This window comes from Lissotriton helveticus, chromosome 8, assembly GCF_964261635.1.
Source record: "Lissotriton helveticus chromosome 8, aLisHel1.1, whole genome shotgun sequence".
Classification (NCBI taxonomy): domain Eukaryota; kingdom Metazoa; phylum Chordata; class Amphibia; order Caudata; family Salamandridae; genus Lissotriton; species Lissotriton helveticus.
This window is the reverse complement of record NC_136069.1, coordinates 1,708,395,654-1,708,417,060: the sequence shown is the minus strand read 5'-3', so window position 1 is coordinate 1,708,417,060 and position 21,407 is coordinate 1,708,395,654. Positions and strand designations below refer to the sequence as shown.

General features: G+C 44.7%; 1 protein-coding gene across 1 annotated transcript in view; it reads right to left on the bottom strand.

Moving 5' to 3' along the window:
- The window catches only part of LOC144772167 (tyrosinase-like), a 175,233-nt gene that overhangs the window by 42,579 nt on the left and 111,247 nt on the right, over positions 1–21,407 (bottom strand). Inside the window, exon 3 of the mRNA XM_078656309.1 lies at positions 12,433–12,634. Within this exon, the coding sequence (XP_078512435.1) occupies positions 12,433–12,634 (202 nt within the window). The remainder of the gene's footprint in view (positions 1–12,432; positions 12,635–21,407) is intronic.

Sequence of the window (21,407 nt, the reverse complement as noted above, 5' to 3'; positions counted from 1 at the left end):
TATCTTGCACCCGCTGCTCAAGCGGGATCAAACACATCTTACACTTTGGCAGCGCCATCTTGGCTGAGGAAGGGTCAGGCACTCGCCCATTAGTCGGCATCATTTTGGGAAGTGCTCTAGTGGCTGGGCAGGGCTCTCAGGCCAGTGTATTTAATTTGGGAAGTGCGAGCGTGCGTCCTAGGACAGGAGAACTTACCGCGATCTCGCGGAGAAACCAGAAAGACTGCAGGAATCTGCATGTTTTTAAATTGTGTCACAAGCGGTCTGCTCTTTTTATTTCTTATTGTGTATTTCTGTTCTGACTTGCGAGACAGAATACTGCCACTTACCCGCACTTTAAAAATTATATCTTGCACCTGCTGCTCGAGCGGGATCAAACACATCCTACACTTTGGCCGCGCCATCTTGGCTGAGGAAGGGTCAGGCACTCGCCCATTAGTGGGCGCTATTTTGGGAGGCGCTCTAGTGGCTGGGCAGGGCTCTCAGACCAGTGTATTTATCCAGGGAAATGCAAGCGTGCGCAGCGGGCGCGCCGCAGGGGCGCCAGAGGCAAGCCTGTCTGCGCCCGTCCGTGCCAGGACGGGGCTAGGGGCTGGAACCCCTGGCCGAATTCTCCCGGGTATTATCTGCTATAGCAGGGACCTGCTATTGGGGTTCAGAGATGCATTGGGGGATATTTGTCCGCATGTCATTTCACTTGAGGCTGAAGCCAATCACTGTCCTCATTGTACTTTCTCACGTATGCCTTCTGAGCCTCCTCCCTTACACACGAGTGAAGTTAAATCCTTTTCCCTCCTACATCTCAACTATCGATCCCTGCCCAAGCATGCGAGAGAAATCCATCTGCTGCTTGAAGACAGATGTCCTGATGTTCTCTTTCTTACGGAGACCTGGACCAATATGGCTTCTGATCCTGATGTGGTCCAAGCTCTTCCATCTAACTACAGCATGGTCAGACAGGATCGGGATTGTGGTCTGGGAGGGGGAATTGCCATTATATTCAAAACTATTTATAGTTGTAGATCGACTAAGTGCCCTTTGTCGGAGTGCGAGAGCCTCTCCTTTGCCATTGGCTTCTCTCACACCTGTACTTTCTCTGGAATCCTTTTATATGGCCATCCAGGGGGACACACTAATTTTTGTAATGACAAATTGTAACTGGTCCCACCCACAAATTTGGTCACTTGCTCGATCCTTTTTTTACTAATGTGGACAACATCACTTTGAAGGAGACCATTTTAGTACCTTGGTCAGACCACTCACTACTATCTTTTGCCTGGACCCCCCGTGATTTGCCACAACTCTCTACAAAATTTTAAAAACTGGGTTGAACCTGGTCTAAACTTTCGGTGGAGGAATGGGCAATCAGGCTTAATAATTCCATCCCCTTACCTTGCCCTAAGCCCATTAAGGCCAACGATGACTTCAACAGTTGGCTGGAATCCTCTTTGGATCTTATCCTTCCTAAGAAAGTATTCTGTCATCGAGCTGGGTTCAACAAGAAAGCTTGGTATACTCTTGAACTCAGAATGCTCAAACAATCCTGCAAGCAGTCCGAACGGAATGGAGGAAGGATTTCTCTGATTCCAGTAGGGTGGACTATAGAGCTGCACTTAGGTCGTACAAAAGCAAAATAAATGCGGCTCAATCCAGCTACTACCAGGAAAAGATTGTGTCGGCCTCTAACTCCCCTCTAACTCCCGAGGAAAATATTCTAAATCTTTAAATCCCTTATCACCACCCTGCTCTCTTCCTGACCCAACAAATGCACAAAGCGCTGTAATGAGATTGCAAATTTTTTTGCCACTAAGGTCTCTAATATTTCCACAAGTGGAGGTTGTTGTACAACCCCCTCCTCCCCTCCTATATGCCAGGCTGGAGGTTTTCGCCCCCCTTTCTCTATCTGACGCACTGCGTCTCTAGAAAATCTTAAGTCCGGATCTCCGGCCGATGTCGCGCCCCTTTCCACTCTTAAATCTGTCCCAGAGATTGTCTCTCCAGTTATCCGGGATGTAATTAATTCCTCTCTTGCGGCCGGAGTGGTTCTACCGCTTTGAAAGCAAGCAAGAATCAAAGCAGTTTTAAAAAAGCCAAATTTAGACCCGGGGGACTGGGCTAGCTATCGCCCAATCTCTTTATTACCAGGCGTTAGCAAATTGGCAGAAAAACATGTAAACTCTTTACTGGCTGCCTATATGGAGAACAATAATGCTCTACACCCCACTCAGACTGGATTCAGTAGTAAGCAGGGCATGGAGACGGCCCTCCTTGCTTTGGTGGAAGAAGCAAGGAAAATTGTGGACACCGGAGGCTGCGCTGCTAATATTTTGTTAGATCTCAGCGTAACCTTCGATACAGTAAATCACTGCTTCTTGATTCAAAGACTGAGGGATGTAGGGGTGGCGGAGACTGCCCTAAAGTGGTTGCAGTCCCTTCTCACCAATAGATCTTTCATGGTCTTTGAAGAGGAGGCTCTTTCAAAACAAACCTCCTACAGTATGGTGTCCCCCAGGGATCTTCTTTAAGCCCCACATTGTTCAACATCTATATGCGGCCCCTGGAAGACATTGTGCTTCCTTGGGTGGTCCAGCTGGTCACGTATGCTGACGATACCCAGCTGGTGGTGTCGCTCAGCCAAGGTGACACGAGTGATAAGAATCTGACCTCGTGTCTGGCCAAAGTAGCTGAGTGGATGGATTTGTCCTTCTTTAAATTGAATGGATCCAAGACTGAAGTCATGTTACTTGGACATGCAGCTCCCCCTAACTTAGACCCCTGGTGGCCTAGTTGTCTCGGCCCACCCCCTTTGCCCAAGAAACAAATTAAGAGTTTGGGTGTATGGCTGGCCTCCAATCTGAGTCTCTCTGTACAATCACGCAAAGTGGCTGCTACCTGCGACGGCCTGATCAGACTGATGAGGAAGATTCTGCCACTCCTTCCCTTTGACGATAGACGGCTGATGGTGCAGGCCCTTATTTTGCCACGCCTTGATTATTTCAATGTGGTCTACTTGGGTGCTCCACAGGGGACAATCAATGTCTTACAAGTGGTCCAGAATTGTGCTGCTCGACTTCTTATGAATGTCCAGAGGCGCATTTCAGCTAGGTCTGCACTCTGTCAGTTGCACTGGCTTCCAGTAAAACAAAGAATTTGGTTTAAGGCTATGTGGACTGTGCATAAGTCCATCGCCGGCAATGGACCCTCGGTGATCCTGCCCATGCTGCAACCTTATCAGGCTCCTAGGACATTTAGATCCAAATACAAAACACTTTTGACGGTTCCCAGGATTCGTCGGGCACGTATGGGTGGCCGACGTTTTTCCCTCCATGCTGCAAAATTATGGAACCGGCTTCCCGACCACGTTCACCTTGAACCTAACTATCTCCTCTTCAGGAAACTGCTGAAGACCTTTCTCTTTCCTTGAGTAGTGGAATTGTTCTAGCTGTCCTAAATGCGCTGGGATGTCCTAGGGTAGCCATGCGCTATAGAAATGCGTATTCATTCATTCATCTCGTGGGATGCTGGGGGTGGCTTTTTGAAACAAGTAGTGCAGTAGGCCTACCACTTGGACTTCTAATACCAATCATTGGCTGCATTGTTCCATCTGTGCCTTGTCAATAGATGCTACGTTTAGTTTCCCCTGCTGGGCTCTCACTGGACGGTCTCTCTTGAGCTTTGAGCAGGGAGGTCTTTGGATCAAATAGCCATTGCATCTTCTGACTTTTCCTTGGAACTCCATTGTCTCCAGGGAGTTCCTTGTGGACATTTTGGAATCTTGAGCTCTTTCATTTTGAAACACTGAGGGTTTTTTTTTGGTTGGCCATCAAATTTGTCTGATGTTTGGAGGAAATAGGGCTACAAGTGTTTGTGCTCCATGTCTAATGGTCCTCCCTGATTATAATTTTCTGAGGTCAGGTTCTGGAATTCACCCTAAAGTTCGCCCTAATGTTCCAGATTAACCTTGGCTCAAGAGATTGCATTACCTATGTTTTTTTCAGAATCCATCCTGTTCTGATTTCTCTGGCCAGCATTTAGTTCCAGCCACACTTTTTAGGCCAGATGGAAAATGAGTGCTCCTGTCCCCATCAGTCAATGAATCAAGCAATTCTTCTACACCACTTATGAGTCTTTGTGTCAGGAAGCTCCTGCATTCATGCATAGCCTTTCTCTCAGGGGGTGTGGCTGCTTCTGGTATGAGATTTTCAAAGCAGATATTTGGGCAACACTTACACTTTTGCCTACCACTATCAGTTGGATGAACCTGCTGATTGTCTTTATAGTCTCTCCAATTTCCTTGATTTACTGGTAAATGTGTATTAACCCAAACCCTTGTCCGGGGTCCGATTTATTGTGCTTTGGCTGTCTACATACATCTTTGACTTGCTTTATCCCCCCGGGATACTTGTTTCCGGTCCAGGGAGGAACTGATCAGGCAGTTTGGGTAGCACTGTTTCCATTGGGGTCAGGGTCAAGACTGATTTGCATATGGTTAGGCTCAAACTGGGGTGGTGTGGTGAGCAAAAGAACAATGGATTAATCCCAGATCCTTGAGACTGGGAGTGAATGTTTGCATTGTTCAAAATTCCGTCCATCATTTGTTATTTTTGCTTTTGTTGCTCTAAGTGGGAAGGGTATGTCAGATGTGGGTCCTGTGCCCACTTCACCACTGGTTTCAAGCTAGCCTGGCTGATGAAGGGTAATGCCCCGAAATCGATCAGACAATGTTTGTTTCCATTCCAGGTAGGACATGACTTACCAGTTCGGGCTGGCGTGTTCCCATGAGAAACAGGGTCAAGATCGATTTGCATATGGCTGGGTTGAAGCTGGAGTTGCATGACGAGCAGAAAAACAATAGATTGAGCCCAGATCTGTGACTGGGTGTGAATGTTTGATTTGTTCATCATTCCATTCATTATGTGTTCTTTTTATTTGACAAAGTTTTCATTTTCTTTTCCCTACCATTTGGTGGCTAGGTGTAGTTCTCAGTTGGCCTTTGTGTATTCCTTCCAGACAGTATCACTATAGAGGGTCTGGATGCTGGCAGGATTGACCATCTTGCCCTAATGAGGGAGCAGAGCTGTCACCTACCACACTTGCACTTTCAAGGCACTAGCGCAGCATGTTCACAAAGGACTTCCCACTAGCCTATTGTATACTCTGAGAGAGACAGGGATCAGGGCAGGAAGGCAGGAAATTGCAGACACCTCTGTAGGGGTAAACTTCAGAAGCTTCCCCCAATTTGAAGGAGACACTGGTTATAAAAGTGAGACCCTCAGACCCAGCTCTTCAGATCACTTCTGGACCTATGGATTACTCAGAAGGACTGCTCTGCTGCCCTGCTCCAGGAAGGACTGTGCAGCTTTTATGCTGCACTGAAGCACTGCTGCGCTGCTGCAAGAAGGACTGCCAGCTGGTCTGCTGCTCTGCTTCCTAAGGAAGAAGGACTGTATCTGCATGTTAAATCTAAGACCACCAGAGTGACTACAAGGGCTTCAACACCCTTGACCTCTGCACCTGGACTCTGCCGACTGTGAGTCTAAACCCCCCAAGTGGTGCTTTCCCAGTCCTGAACCCTTGGAAGTCGGGATGAAGGTGCTCTGTCAACCCAGCTGTGGTCCGCATCAGAACCGACACACTGCAACACAACTTGTTGCAGCCCTCACTGCTCTTCATCAGAAACAACGCTGCACAACGCAATCCCATGCAGGATCTGGCATTTTAGCCCTCGCCGCTCTCCATTGAAATTGCCTCAGCAGGACACAACTAGATGCAGTACCCCGCCACTTCCATCAGACCCCCACATCATTCCTCAGAGCCGTCGCTGCATGGTGCAACACCTCCCACCCAAGACACGAGATACAATTCTCAGTGTTTCTAAGCTGGCCCCTGTGTCAGGCCCTCGCTCGGTCACGGTTGGCCTGAGGTTGTGAATGTCCTAGTTTAGTGCAACCAGATGACCACAGTTGAAGATGTGTGCTTCTAGGCACTGTCATTTTCCTAAATCATGGACATTGCATATATCCAGTTTTACTAATTGGAATACTTTTGTTTTTGTGTCAAATAATTTTACTATTTTTGTGAAAATTAGTTTTCTTGTGTTGTGTTTTCACTGTATTGCTGCATAAAAACTTTACACATTGTATCTAAGTTATGCCTGGATGCTTTTATGGCAAGACACCAAAGGTTTAAGCTCAGGTTTATTTAGTGACATTTGTGGTTCACCCTGACAAGGTTTGTTTGTGTTGCTTGAGGAGGCTCATCCTACTCAACCAACAACCCATTTTCTCACACTGCAGGAATAAAGGCTCAGCATGTCTCATATATCTGCTGAAAGGTGGGGTCAGTCACAACAGTAACACCCTGTCAGCCGACATCTTTGCATTTCAAACATTTTTTTAGAAGGTGATTGAAACTATAATCATTCATTTGAGTGACAATGGGCCATATGTATGTAAATGTCCATTTAGGATTCTCAAATAGCGTTTTTTTGCAAATCGCTATTTGAGAATCGTAAAACGCTATGTATGTAGGATTTGCGATACATTTTGCGAACCCTACATATTCCTTAATTGCGAATTGCAAATTGCGATTTGCAATTAAGGAACACCTCCCTATTCATTCCTATGGGCCCAGAGGACCACAGGGATGAATGGGTAGACATTCTCAATTTGCAAATCTCAACTAGGGAATCACAAATTAAGAATGCAATTTCAAGGGTGCCATGGTGTCAAAAGGACACCCTGTTGCACCCCTGAAATGAGCATGGGTGCAGATGTGGTGCACATACATGCCCTATGGGCATGTTTGTGAGTCACAAGGCACTTTGAAAAATGCAAAAAAGTGAATTTTTTAAAGAAATTGCAAATTAACACCAACTTGAAGTTTGTGGTAATTTGCAGTTCCTTAAGTCAAGTTCAAGTTTATTTTATTATGGTTTTGGAACTCGTTGAGATCCACATAAAAAGATGAACAAATTAAATACAGTAACATATAATCATTAGCACAATGCAAGAAGAAATAAACGGTTTGAACATAAGGAGACATATATATGTCCTTCTAATATATCGCTAAAAAACATTTAAAAAAATTAAACAATTTAAAACAGAACATTTAATTTGGAGGGTTGTGAATAGCATCAAGGAAAGTAGTAGATGAGAGAATACTCAATTGAAGACAAATGGGTTTTAACCACTTTCGCCTATGCACCATTAAGGCCGGGCACACAAAAATAACGTGATTCATATCCTGAGTTTTGCTGTTACAGAAATCACAAATAGATGAGGAGCCATACCATCTAGACGTCAGAGAGTTCAATGGAAGTAAATCCTGCCTCAATAGAAACAGTAGACGCCGGACTCCATGAGGGAGATTCCAAGCAACGTATGGTTGGGCTTTCCTCATTAAACAAGAGTCAATGGTTGGAGTAATACCTTTCTTTGCTATACAAACCTCCCTATCCATTCTGAAACATAATTCCAAGGAGGCCAACTTCAGGGTAGATTTCAGCTGAAATGCCGATAGGGTGAATAAAACTGATTTATCTAATTGTAAAAGATCGGCAGCAATTCTGAATTTCTTTACAATGAGCGAGTGTACATTAAAATTTCCCAATAGCTCAGTTTTTCTAAGATGCCTTAAAGTGCCTGGTTCTCCTTTTACCAGGTTAAAAACCCAACGCACTATTCCCGATAGGCTTTGAACCCAGCTACTATGTAGGCCAAATTCCTATGTCTAAGGGCGGCTGTTGAACTTGCTGTATTAACAGACGCTAGACTACGTAGAATTTTGCCTTCCGTTGCGTTCAAAAAGCTCCAATTTTTTATGTCAACTATTTCCAAACCATAAAGTAATGCTGCTGGAATTTTATCTCGAAAAACCTCCAGCAATATCGTAAAATGCCTACTACCAGTAGCCTTATAAAGCGAAATCAAACTCTTTCCTTCGGCTATAGCTTTCCGTGTGTTATTAGCTATGTGTGCTTTTCACTTAAATTACTAGAAACTATTTTTCCAAGAAAAATTTAAGATTGCACTACATCTAGTCTTTGTCCCCACACAGACCAGTGAAAGTTCTCATATTTAGACTTTTTCCTACCCGTAAAGCATATTACTTTACTTTTTGCGGAATTTATTTTAAGAAAATGAGCCTCTGCATATTCATATAAGGCGAGCAGGCGGCTATTCAGACCCTTTGGAGTAAGATCAAGGATCAGAATATCGTCTGCATACATTAGGCACGCAATTGGGACACCCCCCAAGATCGGGACTATACCTTTACTTGCAGATAAAGCCTGGGGGAGATCAGCTATATACACGGCAAATAACAAGGGAGCCAACAGGCAGCCCTGCTTTAAGCCATTTGTTGTGCAGATTACTCTAGATAACCCTCTTTCCCCACCCATCAACACTCTGCACCAGGTGTCTGAGTGCAGGGCTCGAACTAGATTAATAAGAGTGGGAGGCATCCCTAAAGCAAGTAACTTTCTCCACAGTAAGCATCTCTCCACTTTATCAAAGGCTGTGGAGAAGTCAATAAAGGTGCCGTAAATTCCCCCTCCACGAACCTTGACATATTTCTCAATTATGACCTGCAATGCAGTCAGATTATCTAAAGTGCCATGCTTTTGCCTAAACCCGGTCTGTTCATAGGGTAAGATTTTGGCCTTGTGCACCCAATCATTGATTGAGTTAAGAAGGCATTTTGCAAAAACCTTACCTATGGCATCTAAAAGAGCAATTTGACGATAGTTTTGTGGCAAGTCTCTAGCCCCTTTCTTAAAGAGGGGAACTAATATGCTTCCTTTCCAGGAGGGTAGAACAATTCCACTGACGAAGCATAGTTTAAAAACAGGAAAAATAATTTTGCTCCAGTGCTCACTCTGATGTTTTATCACTGAGATGGGAAGTTCATCCGGACCCATCGCGCCCGAAGAACGCAAGCCCTTAATGGCTAGTTCAATGTCCTTCTCGGACGGGGGGCCATAGAGAGGATTAACCTCATATAGAATATCATTGTCGAGGGGCAGGCCATTACTGCCATCTTGGCCACTAAGATCAAGTATTTCTCCGAACAAGTGGCGCTCTCGGCTAACAAACCTAAAGAAATTTTTTCTGTGGTCAACAACTTGGCCACCTCTGATCGTGCTTGCCCTCAATTCACTCCCTCCCAGGCTCTTTGCTCTTCTCTTAACAACTTCTTTATCGAGAAGATTGTTAAAATTAAATCTAACATCTTGATCACTCCTTTTACTCCTCCTCACTCCGTCCCCTCTGTGCTTAAATGTTCCTTTTCTTCTTTTCCCCCCCTTTCCTTGGACTCTTTTCTAGCTCTGCTCACTAAAATTAAGTCTGGCTCCCCCACCGACTGTGCCCCTGCCCGCATTCTCAAAATCCTATTTTCTTCCTGTCCTGATACCCCTCTCTCCCTTCTTAATGCCTCTCTTTCCACTGGATTGGTCCCTTCTTCATTCAAATCTGCTATTGTCTCTCCCATCCTTAAAAAACCTGGTCTTGATTCTTCTCTTCTTTCTAACTTTAGACCTATCTCTCTTCTTCCCTATCTTTCTAAAGTTCTTGAATCTTACGTTACTTCCTGTCTCTCTGCTTATGTTGAACAGAACCAGCTCCTGGCCTCTCACCAAGCCGGTTTCCGTTCGGGTCACTCGACCGAAACCGTGGTGTTAGCCGTCCTTGACGAGCTTAAAGCCAAGGCCGACGTCAACTCTCCCCAAGCTTTGATCCTCCTCGACTTGTCTGCTGCGTTTGACACGGTCGACCATAACATTCTTTTGGACCGTGTCAGCGCAGCGGGCATACGAGGCTCTGCCCTCTCCTGGATCACTTCCTTTTTGACAGGTCGTTCTCAAGCCGTCCACCTTCCTGGCTTCTCTGCTTCCCCCCTCCCGGTGCCCTGTGGGGTCCCCCAAGGTTCCTCCCTCTCTCCCCTTCTTTTCAATCTCTACATTCACCCTCTTATCTCTTCCCTTCTTGAGCTGGGGGTCTCTGTGTATAACTACGCTGACGACCTCCAGCTCGTCTTTGATCTTTCCTCTTCTTCTCACTCGCTGTCCTTTTTTCACTCCACCATGGTCTTTATTTCTGGGTGGATGAGCGCCAACCACCTCAGGCTCAATCCAGATAAGACTGAGCTTGTCCTGATTGGCGGCTCATCCAGCCCCTGGTCCCCTGCTTTCTGGCCTTCCATTCTTGGCCCTCCTCCTACCCCCGTTCCCTCCGTTAAAACTCTGGGCATCAAGGTCAGACAGGACCTGTCCATGCATGGCCAGGTCAGTGCCGTGGTGTCCTCCTGTTTTCTTTCCCTCCAGATGATCCGGAAAATCTCTCGTTTCTTTTCTTTTGACTCCCTTAAAATCATTATTTCTGCCCTTATTACCTCCCGCCTTGATTATGGCAATAGCTTGTTCGCTGGCATTCCTGTCTATGAATCCCGCCGCTTACAAGCTATCCAAAATCAGGCTGCCCGTCTCATCTTTCATCTGCCCAAAACCCATCACATCACTCCCGTCCTTAAATCCCTTCACTGGTTGCCCATTTTTCAGAGATCTTTGTTCAAATTAGGGTGCCTTGTTTATCGAGCCCTTGATCATTCTGCACCTGCTTTCATCAACTCTCTGATTTCCCGTCACACCCCTGCCCGGACTCTCCGTTCATCATCTTCTGCCCTCCTCACTGTTGTCCGTTTTCACAAATCTCGCACTGGTGGAACCCGTTTCTCTGTTCTTGCCCCCTGGTTCTGGAACTCTCTTCCTCTTTCTATGCGTTCGATCCCTATCTTTTCACACTTCCGTAAAGCGCTAAAAACTTTTCTGTTTGCCCTGGCCTACCCTCGCTAATCCTCCTGGCCCTGTCTGTCCGGTTCTTTAGAGCTCCCAGCGCCAGGAAGCCGTTTTGGCCATCGCGCGCTTTACAAATATTTTCATTCATTCATTCATTCATTCATTCATTCATTCATTTATTCATTCATTCATAATTGCTCGATATATTCGACCCAGATTTTCTCGTCTATAGAAATTGGGGAAGGTCTAAATCTTAGACCACAACCCTCACCAATAATTGACCAAAATAACTTAGCTTGCCCCCTAATGGAAGCTTCCCGAAGTTTAATCCACAAGGAGTCTTCATTCTCTTTCTTCAATCTGGCCTTCACCCGCTTTCTCCTTCTTCTTAAAAGGACTATTTTATGATTTCTTTCCGAGGTATGGAATAGATATTGCTCCCTAACCAGATTATTTATTTCGATATTCAAATGCCGTAGACAGTTAGGGATTATTTTGGGATTTTTTGAAGGATAAGATTTTTTTTGCTATAGAAATTACTGCTTTCAGAAAATTACAGAAGCATTGTACTACATTTCCTTCCAATTGAGACAAATTCTCCACAGTGGACTCCAGAATATTCATCAAACTCCTAATGGCCCCAGAGTTCCAGTAACACCTCCCAGAGTTGGCTCCAAAAGCTACCAGATCATTGTTTATATGCCAAGTGTCCACAGGGGGGGTTAAGGTTTACACTAAGAACCAATACCTTCTGATCACTAAGGTTTGTATTACAAACTGACAGATCCTTCAGAAGATAGAAAAGGGAATTGCCTGCTACCACATAGTCAAGTATAGATTCACCGTTTTTACTTTTGTGTGTAAAATTAGCCGGGATGTCCGAGGGGAGCCTTCCATTTATTATTATACTATCAACCTCTAATATTCCCTCCAGGAGTAATTTCCCTCTCTTATTGGTCTTGATGTTCCCAGGGAATGAGGCTCGCGGAATCAAAAGTGATTCCTCCTGAAGCTTATTCCTGAACATGTCGAGGCTACAGTTTGAGATTTTACAATTGAAGTCCCCTAATACCAAAATGTGAGGGGGGAACTCTGAATCAAGCAGATTCTGTATAAAGGAAAAGATCATTTTTAAACCTACATTAAAACAAGCATCCGGGGGAATATAGACATTTAACAGTACAATTGATTTACGTGGGTCATCCTTAACTAAGTTTAACAAAGTTACTGGCTGGAACAAGTTATTAGGGTCTAGGTAATGGGTGTAGTACCATTTGAACTTGTTGGAAAGAAGGAAAGCCAACCCACCTTAAGTCCAAATTGCACTTTTTCTGTGCTTCTTACATTGCATTTGAGAAATCGCAATTTGTGATTCCTTAAATGCAATCTCAAAATAGGGAATTGTAAAATTAGCGATTCCCTATTTTGCAATGGGGTGTTTTGTGTCATACATTGGACACTGCTGATTTGCGATCGCAAACGCTGAAATTCTGCAAATTTCCGTGTTTGTGATCACAAAATTGCCTTCATACATATGGCCCAATGTCATGAGCCTGTTGTAGCCTGATACAAAGTGAGTGTCAAATAATGTACTGCGATCAAAAGTGATAACAATGTGGCATTATGTCTCTGCCTACCTTCCAGAGTGCTTCGAAAGCATTCAGGTGACATTTCATTGAATGGATGTCTGTCATACACCGGCCATTTCAGTGTGTCTTTCACTTCTGCTGCTGTGGGCCACTGATTTGTTGCTGCGGGGTCCCTCCTCAGAGGTGCTCTCTGAGAGGCGTCGTCATCTTGCTGGCAAAAGCTATAATCATTCGAATTACCACATGCAATCTGAAAGAAAATAAAAGAAAGGCTTAGTTATAGATGGTTCTTTATTTCTGAAGTGGGTAGGTGAGCTTGGTATTGTTGATGTGTGTGTTGCAGGCTTCTCCAGTGCAGCCTAGACCTGTAAGAGAGGCATTGCACTTTCTCTTGTTGAGCTCAATGAACTCCCTACTCATTGGTGCTACAAGCACTGCAGCATTCAGGGTAGGCGCTCCAACTCCAGGCCTATGAGATGTTGAGTACTTGTGTATGAACCGGTGCCTCCTTCCTTGGGTGTAGATGAACACTACACAAGCTTCTGTGCAAAAGAAGATCCACCCTTCCTTTAGTGGGGATGAGTTAATGCCCTGGTTACTTACCAGGGGCCTCATTTATGAGAAATGACACATCGCTGCGTGAAAGCAGCGATGCGTCACTTCTCAGTGCGCACTCCTTGCGACATTCCTGATGCATCATATTTAATGTATGACGCATCATGTCGCAAGGAGTTACAGATACGTCAGTATTTCTGACGTATCTGTAAGCGCAAAAGTGACGCATTGCTGGAGTGTGTCACAAAAGTGACGCAACTCCAGCAATGTGTCCTTTCACATGGGGCAAGCCCCATGTGAAAGGGCCTGTGTCAGTCTTACGCCTGCTGTGAGGTAGGCGCAAGATTTTGACGCAACGGCATCTTAAAAGTGACGCAGTGAAATCTCATAGATTTCACTGCGTCACTTCTACGAGACTTTTTGCAGGGGAACGCCCCCCTTGCATACATTATACCTGACGCAGGTATAATGTAGCGCAGGGGTTTACAAAGTGACGCATCTGCTTAGATGCATCACTTTGTAAATAGTGCGCAACAGGAGGCATGTTTTATGCCGCCGATGCATCACAAAAAGTGACGCATCGGAAGCGCAAAACTCACGCAAGGCCTCATAAATGAGGCCCCAGCAATCTTCATTGCTCCATGCCCAACTCTTCCTCGCCTCAGTATATTTCCTTGATGAGCGGTAGCTCATACAGATAGAACTTCTATAGGAAATGACAGCAAGCTAGTTTGCCAACTTCTTCGCGATGGAGAACTTCCCTTTTCTGACCCTTTCTGTTAATTATCAGAAAAAGGAAATTGTTCTCTTGCGTCTCCTGTTTTTATCTATAAGCCTCATATATAGCTAAATCTGATCTCCTCCTGCGCTGGGAGGGATAGGAAACCAGGGTGTGGTACAGAAGTTGGACTCGGAGTAATGCATTTTCAATGTACAGTGCTTACTTTCATATGTTACATCCAATATTTAACTGTTTGAACTTGCACTCAAGACTTAGGAAACAAAAGATGTGGAACCCCTGCTCCCAGTTGCAATTTTGTGTGGCCCATGAACGTTTGAGATGATGGCCATATGCATGTAGCCACATTACAAAACTCCTCAATTGATATCCCTTTAAATGATGTCCAAAACGTCAAGATGCTCATTGTTTATCTACTTTGCATTGTGTTATCCACTTATTTACCATGAGTATCATTTGCTCAGAAGATTGTTTTCTTAACCCATTTGTTCAGGATAGAATTAGGTGTTAATCTATTTTCCACTGGACCAAAAGTCACAGATTATCTTCTGAACTTCTCTGTTCTTTCTATGTAGACCAAAAAAAGCCCTTTTGATATCTAAATGATGTAAAAGAGATTGTTTCCGCTGATTGAGGATCTGGAGCTAAGACAGGTAGTACCACCTCTCTAGAATGTGGAAAAAAGGACAGAATATTTGGTAGAAATGTAGGATTCAGTCTCAAGACCATCTAGTTTTGGGGAAAAACTTTGTAAACGGTTCTGATTTAAAGAAGAACCCTAATTCACCTATCGACTTAAGCCAATGATATGACTACCAAGAACACTAGAGTTAGGATTTTCAAGTCAACCCTCCCTAAAGGTTCAAAGGGGTGAAGTTGGAATGCTCTTAATACCAATTGCAAGTCCCATGAGAGAGTTGAACAGAGAAGACTAGGTCTTGTGAGAAAAAAAAACTTCTTACCAGCTTCGATAGCAGAAGATCCAGATGGTCAAAGTTTGGGATCTTAAATATTCTTACCTGCCCATTGTGCATGGAGCGTAGAAGTAGCTACCCAAGGAAAAACCATCAGACGAGAAATCCAGAACCCTTATGGTCCACTTATACCATGAAAATTCTGTATTCGGGCACCATTTTTCAAAGTTTGACCAGTGCCTCAAGCAGGATTTAAGGATAGCAGGACCACCTGATTGCTGAGTTACCTTCCCCACCTCAGAAGAGCTGCCCCTAAAAACGAAGTTCAGCCGTTCAAGAACTAGGCCTACAGATGCATCTAATCTAGCATGCTCTGAGGAAGGAGAGAACCTACCAGAGGGTATGGATACAACATAATCTCCCAATGTGGATGGATTGATAGCTCTACCAGGATGTGATAACAAGGGAGCCCCTGCAGTTTAGCATTATCGGCAGTGCTAGAATTGTGTCCTTCTTGTTCTTCTGTAGTAGTCTGGGAATCACAGGGATTGGCAGAAAAGTGTACAGCATTTCTGTCGGCCACCTGAAAGACATGGTACCTCCATGCCACTTGACAAGGAATAAGCGTGCCAAAGAGTGGCAGAAGGGAATTCTCTCTCATAGTGACCAGGACTATCCTCGTATACCCAAACCTCCTCAGCAGCCTATGGAACACAGTCTTCATTAAGGATAACAACCGCATTGCAGGAAAGATCCTGCCTATGTTGTCTGCTACAAATTTCTCCTTTCCCAGGAGGTATACCACTCATATAGTGCTCTGATTGGATTCTGCCCAGGAACAATTCTCTTGTACTAACAGGTTCAGGGTTTGAACTTTGGATCATCCTTGATGACTGATGTATCCTATTACGGATCTATCTTTCCTTTGCTGGCCACCTTGTTGTTGGGTTTTGACTCACTTGGTACTCACTCCTGGAACCCATATTGCTGCCTGCATTGCCCGGACCTGACGGCAGTACTGCTGGCTTTGGCGGGCCAGACGCGGACAACCGAGAATTACAATCCCCGGCATCCTTCGGTGGCGCACGCCACCAGCATCACTCCAAAGCGCCAGGAGGCATTTAAAACCGCTACGTGCCTCCCGCAGCGTGGGACACGCGCGGGCATGACCGGGTGCTGCCCGGGCAAAGCCCGGGCCAATGGCAGGCCCATCCACGCCCGTCGAAGCCAGGAGAAGACAGGGCAGGGCCACCCCCCTTTCTTTGAACATTGGTTGCAATCAATGAGTTAGGTCAGTGTTCCTGGACTGTATTTATAATTATTGTTCAAGTCAAGTCAAGTTGTGTATTTGCCATTTTACCTGTGGTTTCAGTATTTTCTTATTAGTTACTTACCATGAGCAAGGGGGGCCGCAAGGGGGCAACGTGTAGTAGGCACACTTGATGCATTCCTATTGAGGGCTGAATCTGTACTCATACATGAAATCAAGCTTACGCAAAGGAGACTCTCTCTAGGCCCTTTGCTAATTACGGATCTACCTCTTGATTGCGCACACTCTCAGGGCTCTCCATCCCCATTAGCATTGCTTGCTGATCCCCCCACTTTAGTAAGTGTGTCTCCCCCACTCACCCGCCACCAGCAAAGATTCTTGCTCGCAACCAAGGAACATACCATGCAAGGGGTGGTGAAGGCGCTTTGACTGTTGCTGCAAAGAAAAGGAAAGCAGGTGGTTTGCCACTTACCACTATTCACGCTAACAAAGAGGCCAAAACTAGAGGGGGGGCTAAGACCAGAGGGGTGGTGTGTGGCACAAAAGGCAGCTCCCAAGGAATTCTAGATTTTAGTACATTCAGTATATTATAGACCAGTGCACAGATTCCATTTAGTGAGGCGTCATGTAACTACGAAGCCCGATTTCTAGTTAAAATCGAAGAAAAACTATCAGTGCTGCTCAATCCTCTACTCACTAAGTTGTCTGATATTAATTTAAGACTGGCCAAAATTGAGCAACAACTTTTTTTCCCAAAACCTGCTTCCTCCAAAGCAGTTAGTGGTGGTCCAATTGAGCCCAGAGGAACTCCATCCTCATTACTAAATGCATCTAATAATGTAGCTGGCCCGAGCATCAATTCAGTAGTTTCACTCCCACTTGTGAATCCTAGTAATACACTTACTAGTATTCCAAAGACTGCCCCCGTGAGGGAATTGACTGGGGTAACAATAGAGGAAGAATAGGGAATGGCGTGGCCAATCCAAACGACCACCTTAACTTACCTCCAGCCACCACGCCCTACACTTTCATACTATCCAACGTACCCCCACTACAATCAGAAAGTGGGGAACATTGGGTGTCGCTTAGGAATTAGGCCCTACACTTCTTAGACAATAAAACTGGGCAATAAAACTGGGTTGGGTAGCCATATATTCCACAAATTCAAAATGATTCGTAGGATCGCATGGATTGGGAAATCGTCAAAAACAAGCATAGGGGATTGTGTGGTGCTGAACTTTGTGTCCACCTCACTAGTGAAAATCATTCTAGACAGGGCTGGGTCAAGGTATTTGAGTGGGGAAGACATTAGTATTCTACCACTGGGGTTATTCCACCAAAACCCTCCAATACTGTCTGCTGAGATGGGCAATAATCAAACGACCTCTCACCCTCAGGGATCCTACGAATATAATGTACCTACCGAAAATAGTTTTAATTTACTCTCCAATTTGGAAGACATAGATTGACTGGGTTGTTTGGCTTTCTGAGAAAAAATTCCATCCCCAGCAGCTATCTTGAATGTAGGCGACCTAGTTTTGTCCCCCACAAGTAGAGTCCCTTTTCCTTCTTATGTTACCTGTGGGTCATCACAATGTAATACTCCTGGCTCATCTGGACACAGTAGGGCATTAGACTGTGGCACGCCCCCAACTACTAATCTTACTTTAAACATTGTTGACCCCCTTGCGACTAGGTGGGATCCACGTCCCCATCCAAGATCTGGAGACCTTACATATAATTATGCTGGCTTAAAATTGCTTTGTGGAATATAGCGGGGCTCAAAAGCAAAACTGCCTCACCTGACTGGCCTTCATTTATTGAGGAACAAAATGTTTTGTCTTTTCAAGAGACTTGGGCGGTGGACCAGGTATTCCGCCCAGGTTATATTCATTTTCATAAAAGTGCGGAACAGGGAGAGCAGGGTAGGCCCAAAGGGGGCCTGATAATTTGGGTCAAGCAGTGTCTACAGTATAAGCTAGAGGAAATCTATATTGATTCCAGGGATATTCTTATCATTAGGTTTTATAAGGGTAATCTTCCTGATTTCCTATTTATTAATGTTTATTCTAGGGGTCTGTAAGGAGGGAAGTCCTCAAATACCATAGCACTGCTTGATGTTTTTTAAATAACCAAAGAGGCCAAAATAACATAATAATAGTCGGAGATTTCAACTGAACTTCTGAACCCCTGGAATTCCAAGATATGAATTTTAGCACAGAGGAGAATGAAAAATGGTTGATTCCTACCCTTGATCTTAGGCCAATAAAAAGGTGGCCAAGCTCAGCATTCCAACTAAAAGTATTCTGTTTGGAACATGGGGTGAGAGCTGTAAATGGGCGTACTATATCAGATAAAAATGGGTTGCCGACCTATGTTAGTGGCCAATGTACAAGCCGTATAGACTATGTCATCATCAATAAGGAGTTATGGACCTACCTGTTAGATATGAAGGTCCATTCCCGCTTGGAAAGTGACCACAATCCTTTGCTTCTCTCCCTGCGGGATCGGTACCTAAATCAAGGTGAAGGAAGAATACCACATGACGAATTTGTGGAAACTATCTCAACAAATGATACTCGCCACCTTAAATGGCCAAATGTGGCGAATAAGGTTGAACATCTGAACCAAATGAGTAACAAATGCTATAGCTACCCTTCAGGCTGATGCTGCGCATGGCGTATCCACCTCTAGAGCTGCACAGGTTCATCATCACCTTTTGAATGACCTAAAACATTTTTTTATTGCCAAACCCCAAATAATTAGCAAAACAACCATGCCAGAAGTGTGCTCCATGGTACAACTCGTCTTGCCGTGCCGCTTATAGATCTTTAGCGGCTGCCATCAGGAGTAGAGATGGTGGATTGATTAGAGTGAAAAGTTCGGCCTACAAGATAGCCCAATCCCAGGCCAAAAGGGACTGGGGCGAAGCACATTGGGCTGACCTGCTTAAAGCATGTAGCAGGAAAGACATGACTGCTTTCTGGCATATGGTGACGTGGGGGAGTGGGGACTTAAGTAAGACTCCAATGACCTATGTGGCGCCTGAACAGTGGGTTCTCCATTACAAAGATCAGTTTGCATGCGGCCCAGCAGTTCAAGATGTTTTTGTAATGTCGTCCCCTATTCCTGTGATATATATAACTAAAAAAGAAGTGGAAAAGACCCTCCTCCAGGTTCCGAAAGGCTGGGCTCCCGGGTTAGATTGTATCCCCGTGGATCTGTTCAGACAAGATCATGATTTCTGGGCTTTGTATATCCAACTTCTGTTGAATGCCATTGTCAAAGGGGCATCGTTGCCCAGTTCTTGGACTGGAGCAGTAATTATTCTGATTCACAAATAAGGCGATCGATCGATAATGGGTAATTACAGGCCCATAAGCCTGATTGACTGCATCCAAAAAGTTTCAGCCCGGGTGGTGCTATGTAGAATTCAGGCATGGATGCAGGATTGTCATATCCTTTCTGATTTGCAAGCGAGATTTCGGCAATGCATTGGCACAGTGGGCCAGTTTTTAAAATGTATCCTTATATATTGGCGCACTGTAACTTTGGGGAGAGGCACCATTTATGCTGCCTTCGTAGACTTGAAGTCAGCGTTTGACTTGGTCCCACGACCTAAGCTGTGGCACACCCTGCTAAACCTGGGTATGCCGCTTGAACTTCTAGCTCTTGTGGTTTAGCTACATACGGAAAATGTTGCTCAGGTCAGATGGGACATGGCAGGTGGTACTACGGTAAAATTCCTGTCCGAGAAGGGAGTAAGACAGGGATGTGTCCTTGCCCCTACTCTCTTCTCTATGTATATTAATGGGGTAGTGAATTACTTCGAAGATTTCCCCACAGATGCCCCGGGTTTAGCTGGGGTTAAGACCCCGTTACTAATGTTAGCCGACGACACTCTTATTCTCTCGAAGACGAGACAGGGACTCCAATGTGCCCTCTCGAGATTCGAAGAGTTTTGTGCAGACCAATACCTTATAGTAAATGTTGATAAAACGAAATATATGGTCTTGCATCATTCCAAAAAAGTCACCGGCGATGTTAGAATGAGTGAATGGTCACTGGAGCAAACAGAGACTTTCTCGTATCTGGGGGCATTAATTGATAGAGAACTGAGCTGGAAGCCACAATTAGACTGCCTGACAGTTAAACACGCTCAACTTTCCGGCGCACTGCTCAAGGAGCACAGACACTCACATACTAAACCCATAGAACCAGTGCTACAGGTTTATAGTGTTAAAATCAGCGCATCAATCCTGTATGGGGCGGAGTTGTGGGGACAAGCCAATTTGGAAACCTTGGTGGGTGGTGGGTCAGAACAAATTCTTATGGTCCTTAATTGGCCTCCACCAATCCACTCCCGTAGTACCTCTTCTTCCAGGTTTGGGATTCCATTCAATAAGGGATGTGGCACTTTACAGGATTCTAACTGATTGGAGGCGGCTTTGGGTGACTCCTGAGCTTGCACATTATGGAAAGGTCCTGTTAGAAGTGAGGGATTTGGATGTTAACCGGAACATTGTGTAGTTTAGTTGTGTTAAAAATGTATTTTGTTAGCTGGGAATGTGCTATCTATGGCCCAACCCAGCCGGAAGTGTTTTCCCGAGCAAATTGGAGCTAAAGGCAGCTTAGTGGAATTTGATTAATATGATTGATTGAAAAAGCTTTATTCGAGTTATACACTCATAAAAGCACACACATATAAATTCATACATTTTAAAACTTCAAGCATTTGATAACAATAAATTTGTGGTTAAAAATACATATTACATAAGCATAAAAATTATTACCAATTGGGATTAAAAATAAGTTTCTCATAAAGTGCTGAAACTAAATGCATGTTAAGGTATAGAAACCTCCGCGTTACGGACCATTCCCAAATTTATACAGTCAGAACTCCTAACGTACATCTTTAGCAGCATTTTCTAATTAAAATTCATATCATTCTCCAAGTAGATACTTGCAAGGATAAATCAACCAGCCAAAGAGGTAAAAAATCAAGACACATTAGGGGATAAAGCCCTCCTCCTTATGGACCATGCCCACCCCAGATATTTTGCTGTTCCAACTACGATGGACATTTCAGTGGAGGAACAAATGATTCTCAACCCCTAAACACCGCTTAGGACACCCAGGTTCCTACAAACGGGAGCCAACCAAGATTTTCTTGGGTTTTCATAAGCCTCGCATAAAAAAAGGAAATGTGCGATGCTTTCATTGGGGGCCCCACATGACGGGCAGCACGAACCACTGCTAGTTCTCCAACTGGACGTCAAGCACCTCAAGGGGAGAGAACCTGCCCTTAATTGGAAAAATAGTTTCCTATCTAGTGGAACAGTTATAATGTCCCAATATTTTTCTAGGGCTGGTCTTGGTTTAATTTCCATGAATCTACCCCCCATGGATTCCGAGGTTACGCTCCTCCAAAGCTTCTGATCGATATAATCCCAATATATTTCCTTGATGGTGGATTTACTAGGGAATACTTCCCCTAGGGGATTTTCCCAAAGTTTGGAGAGCCCAAGCTCGGCAAGGACGTCCC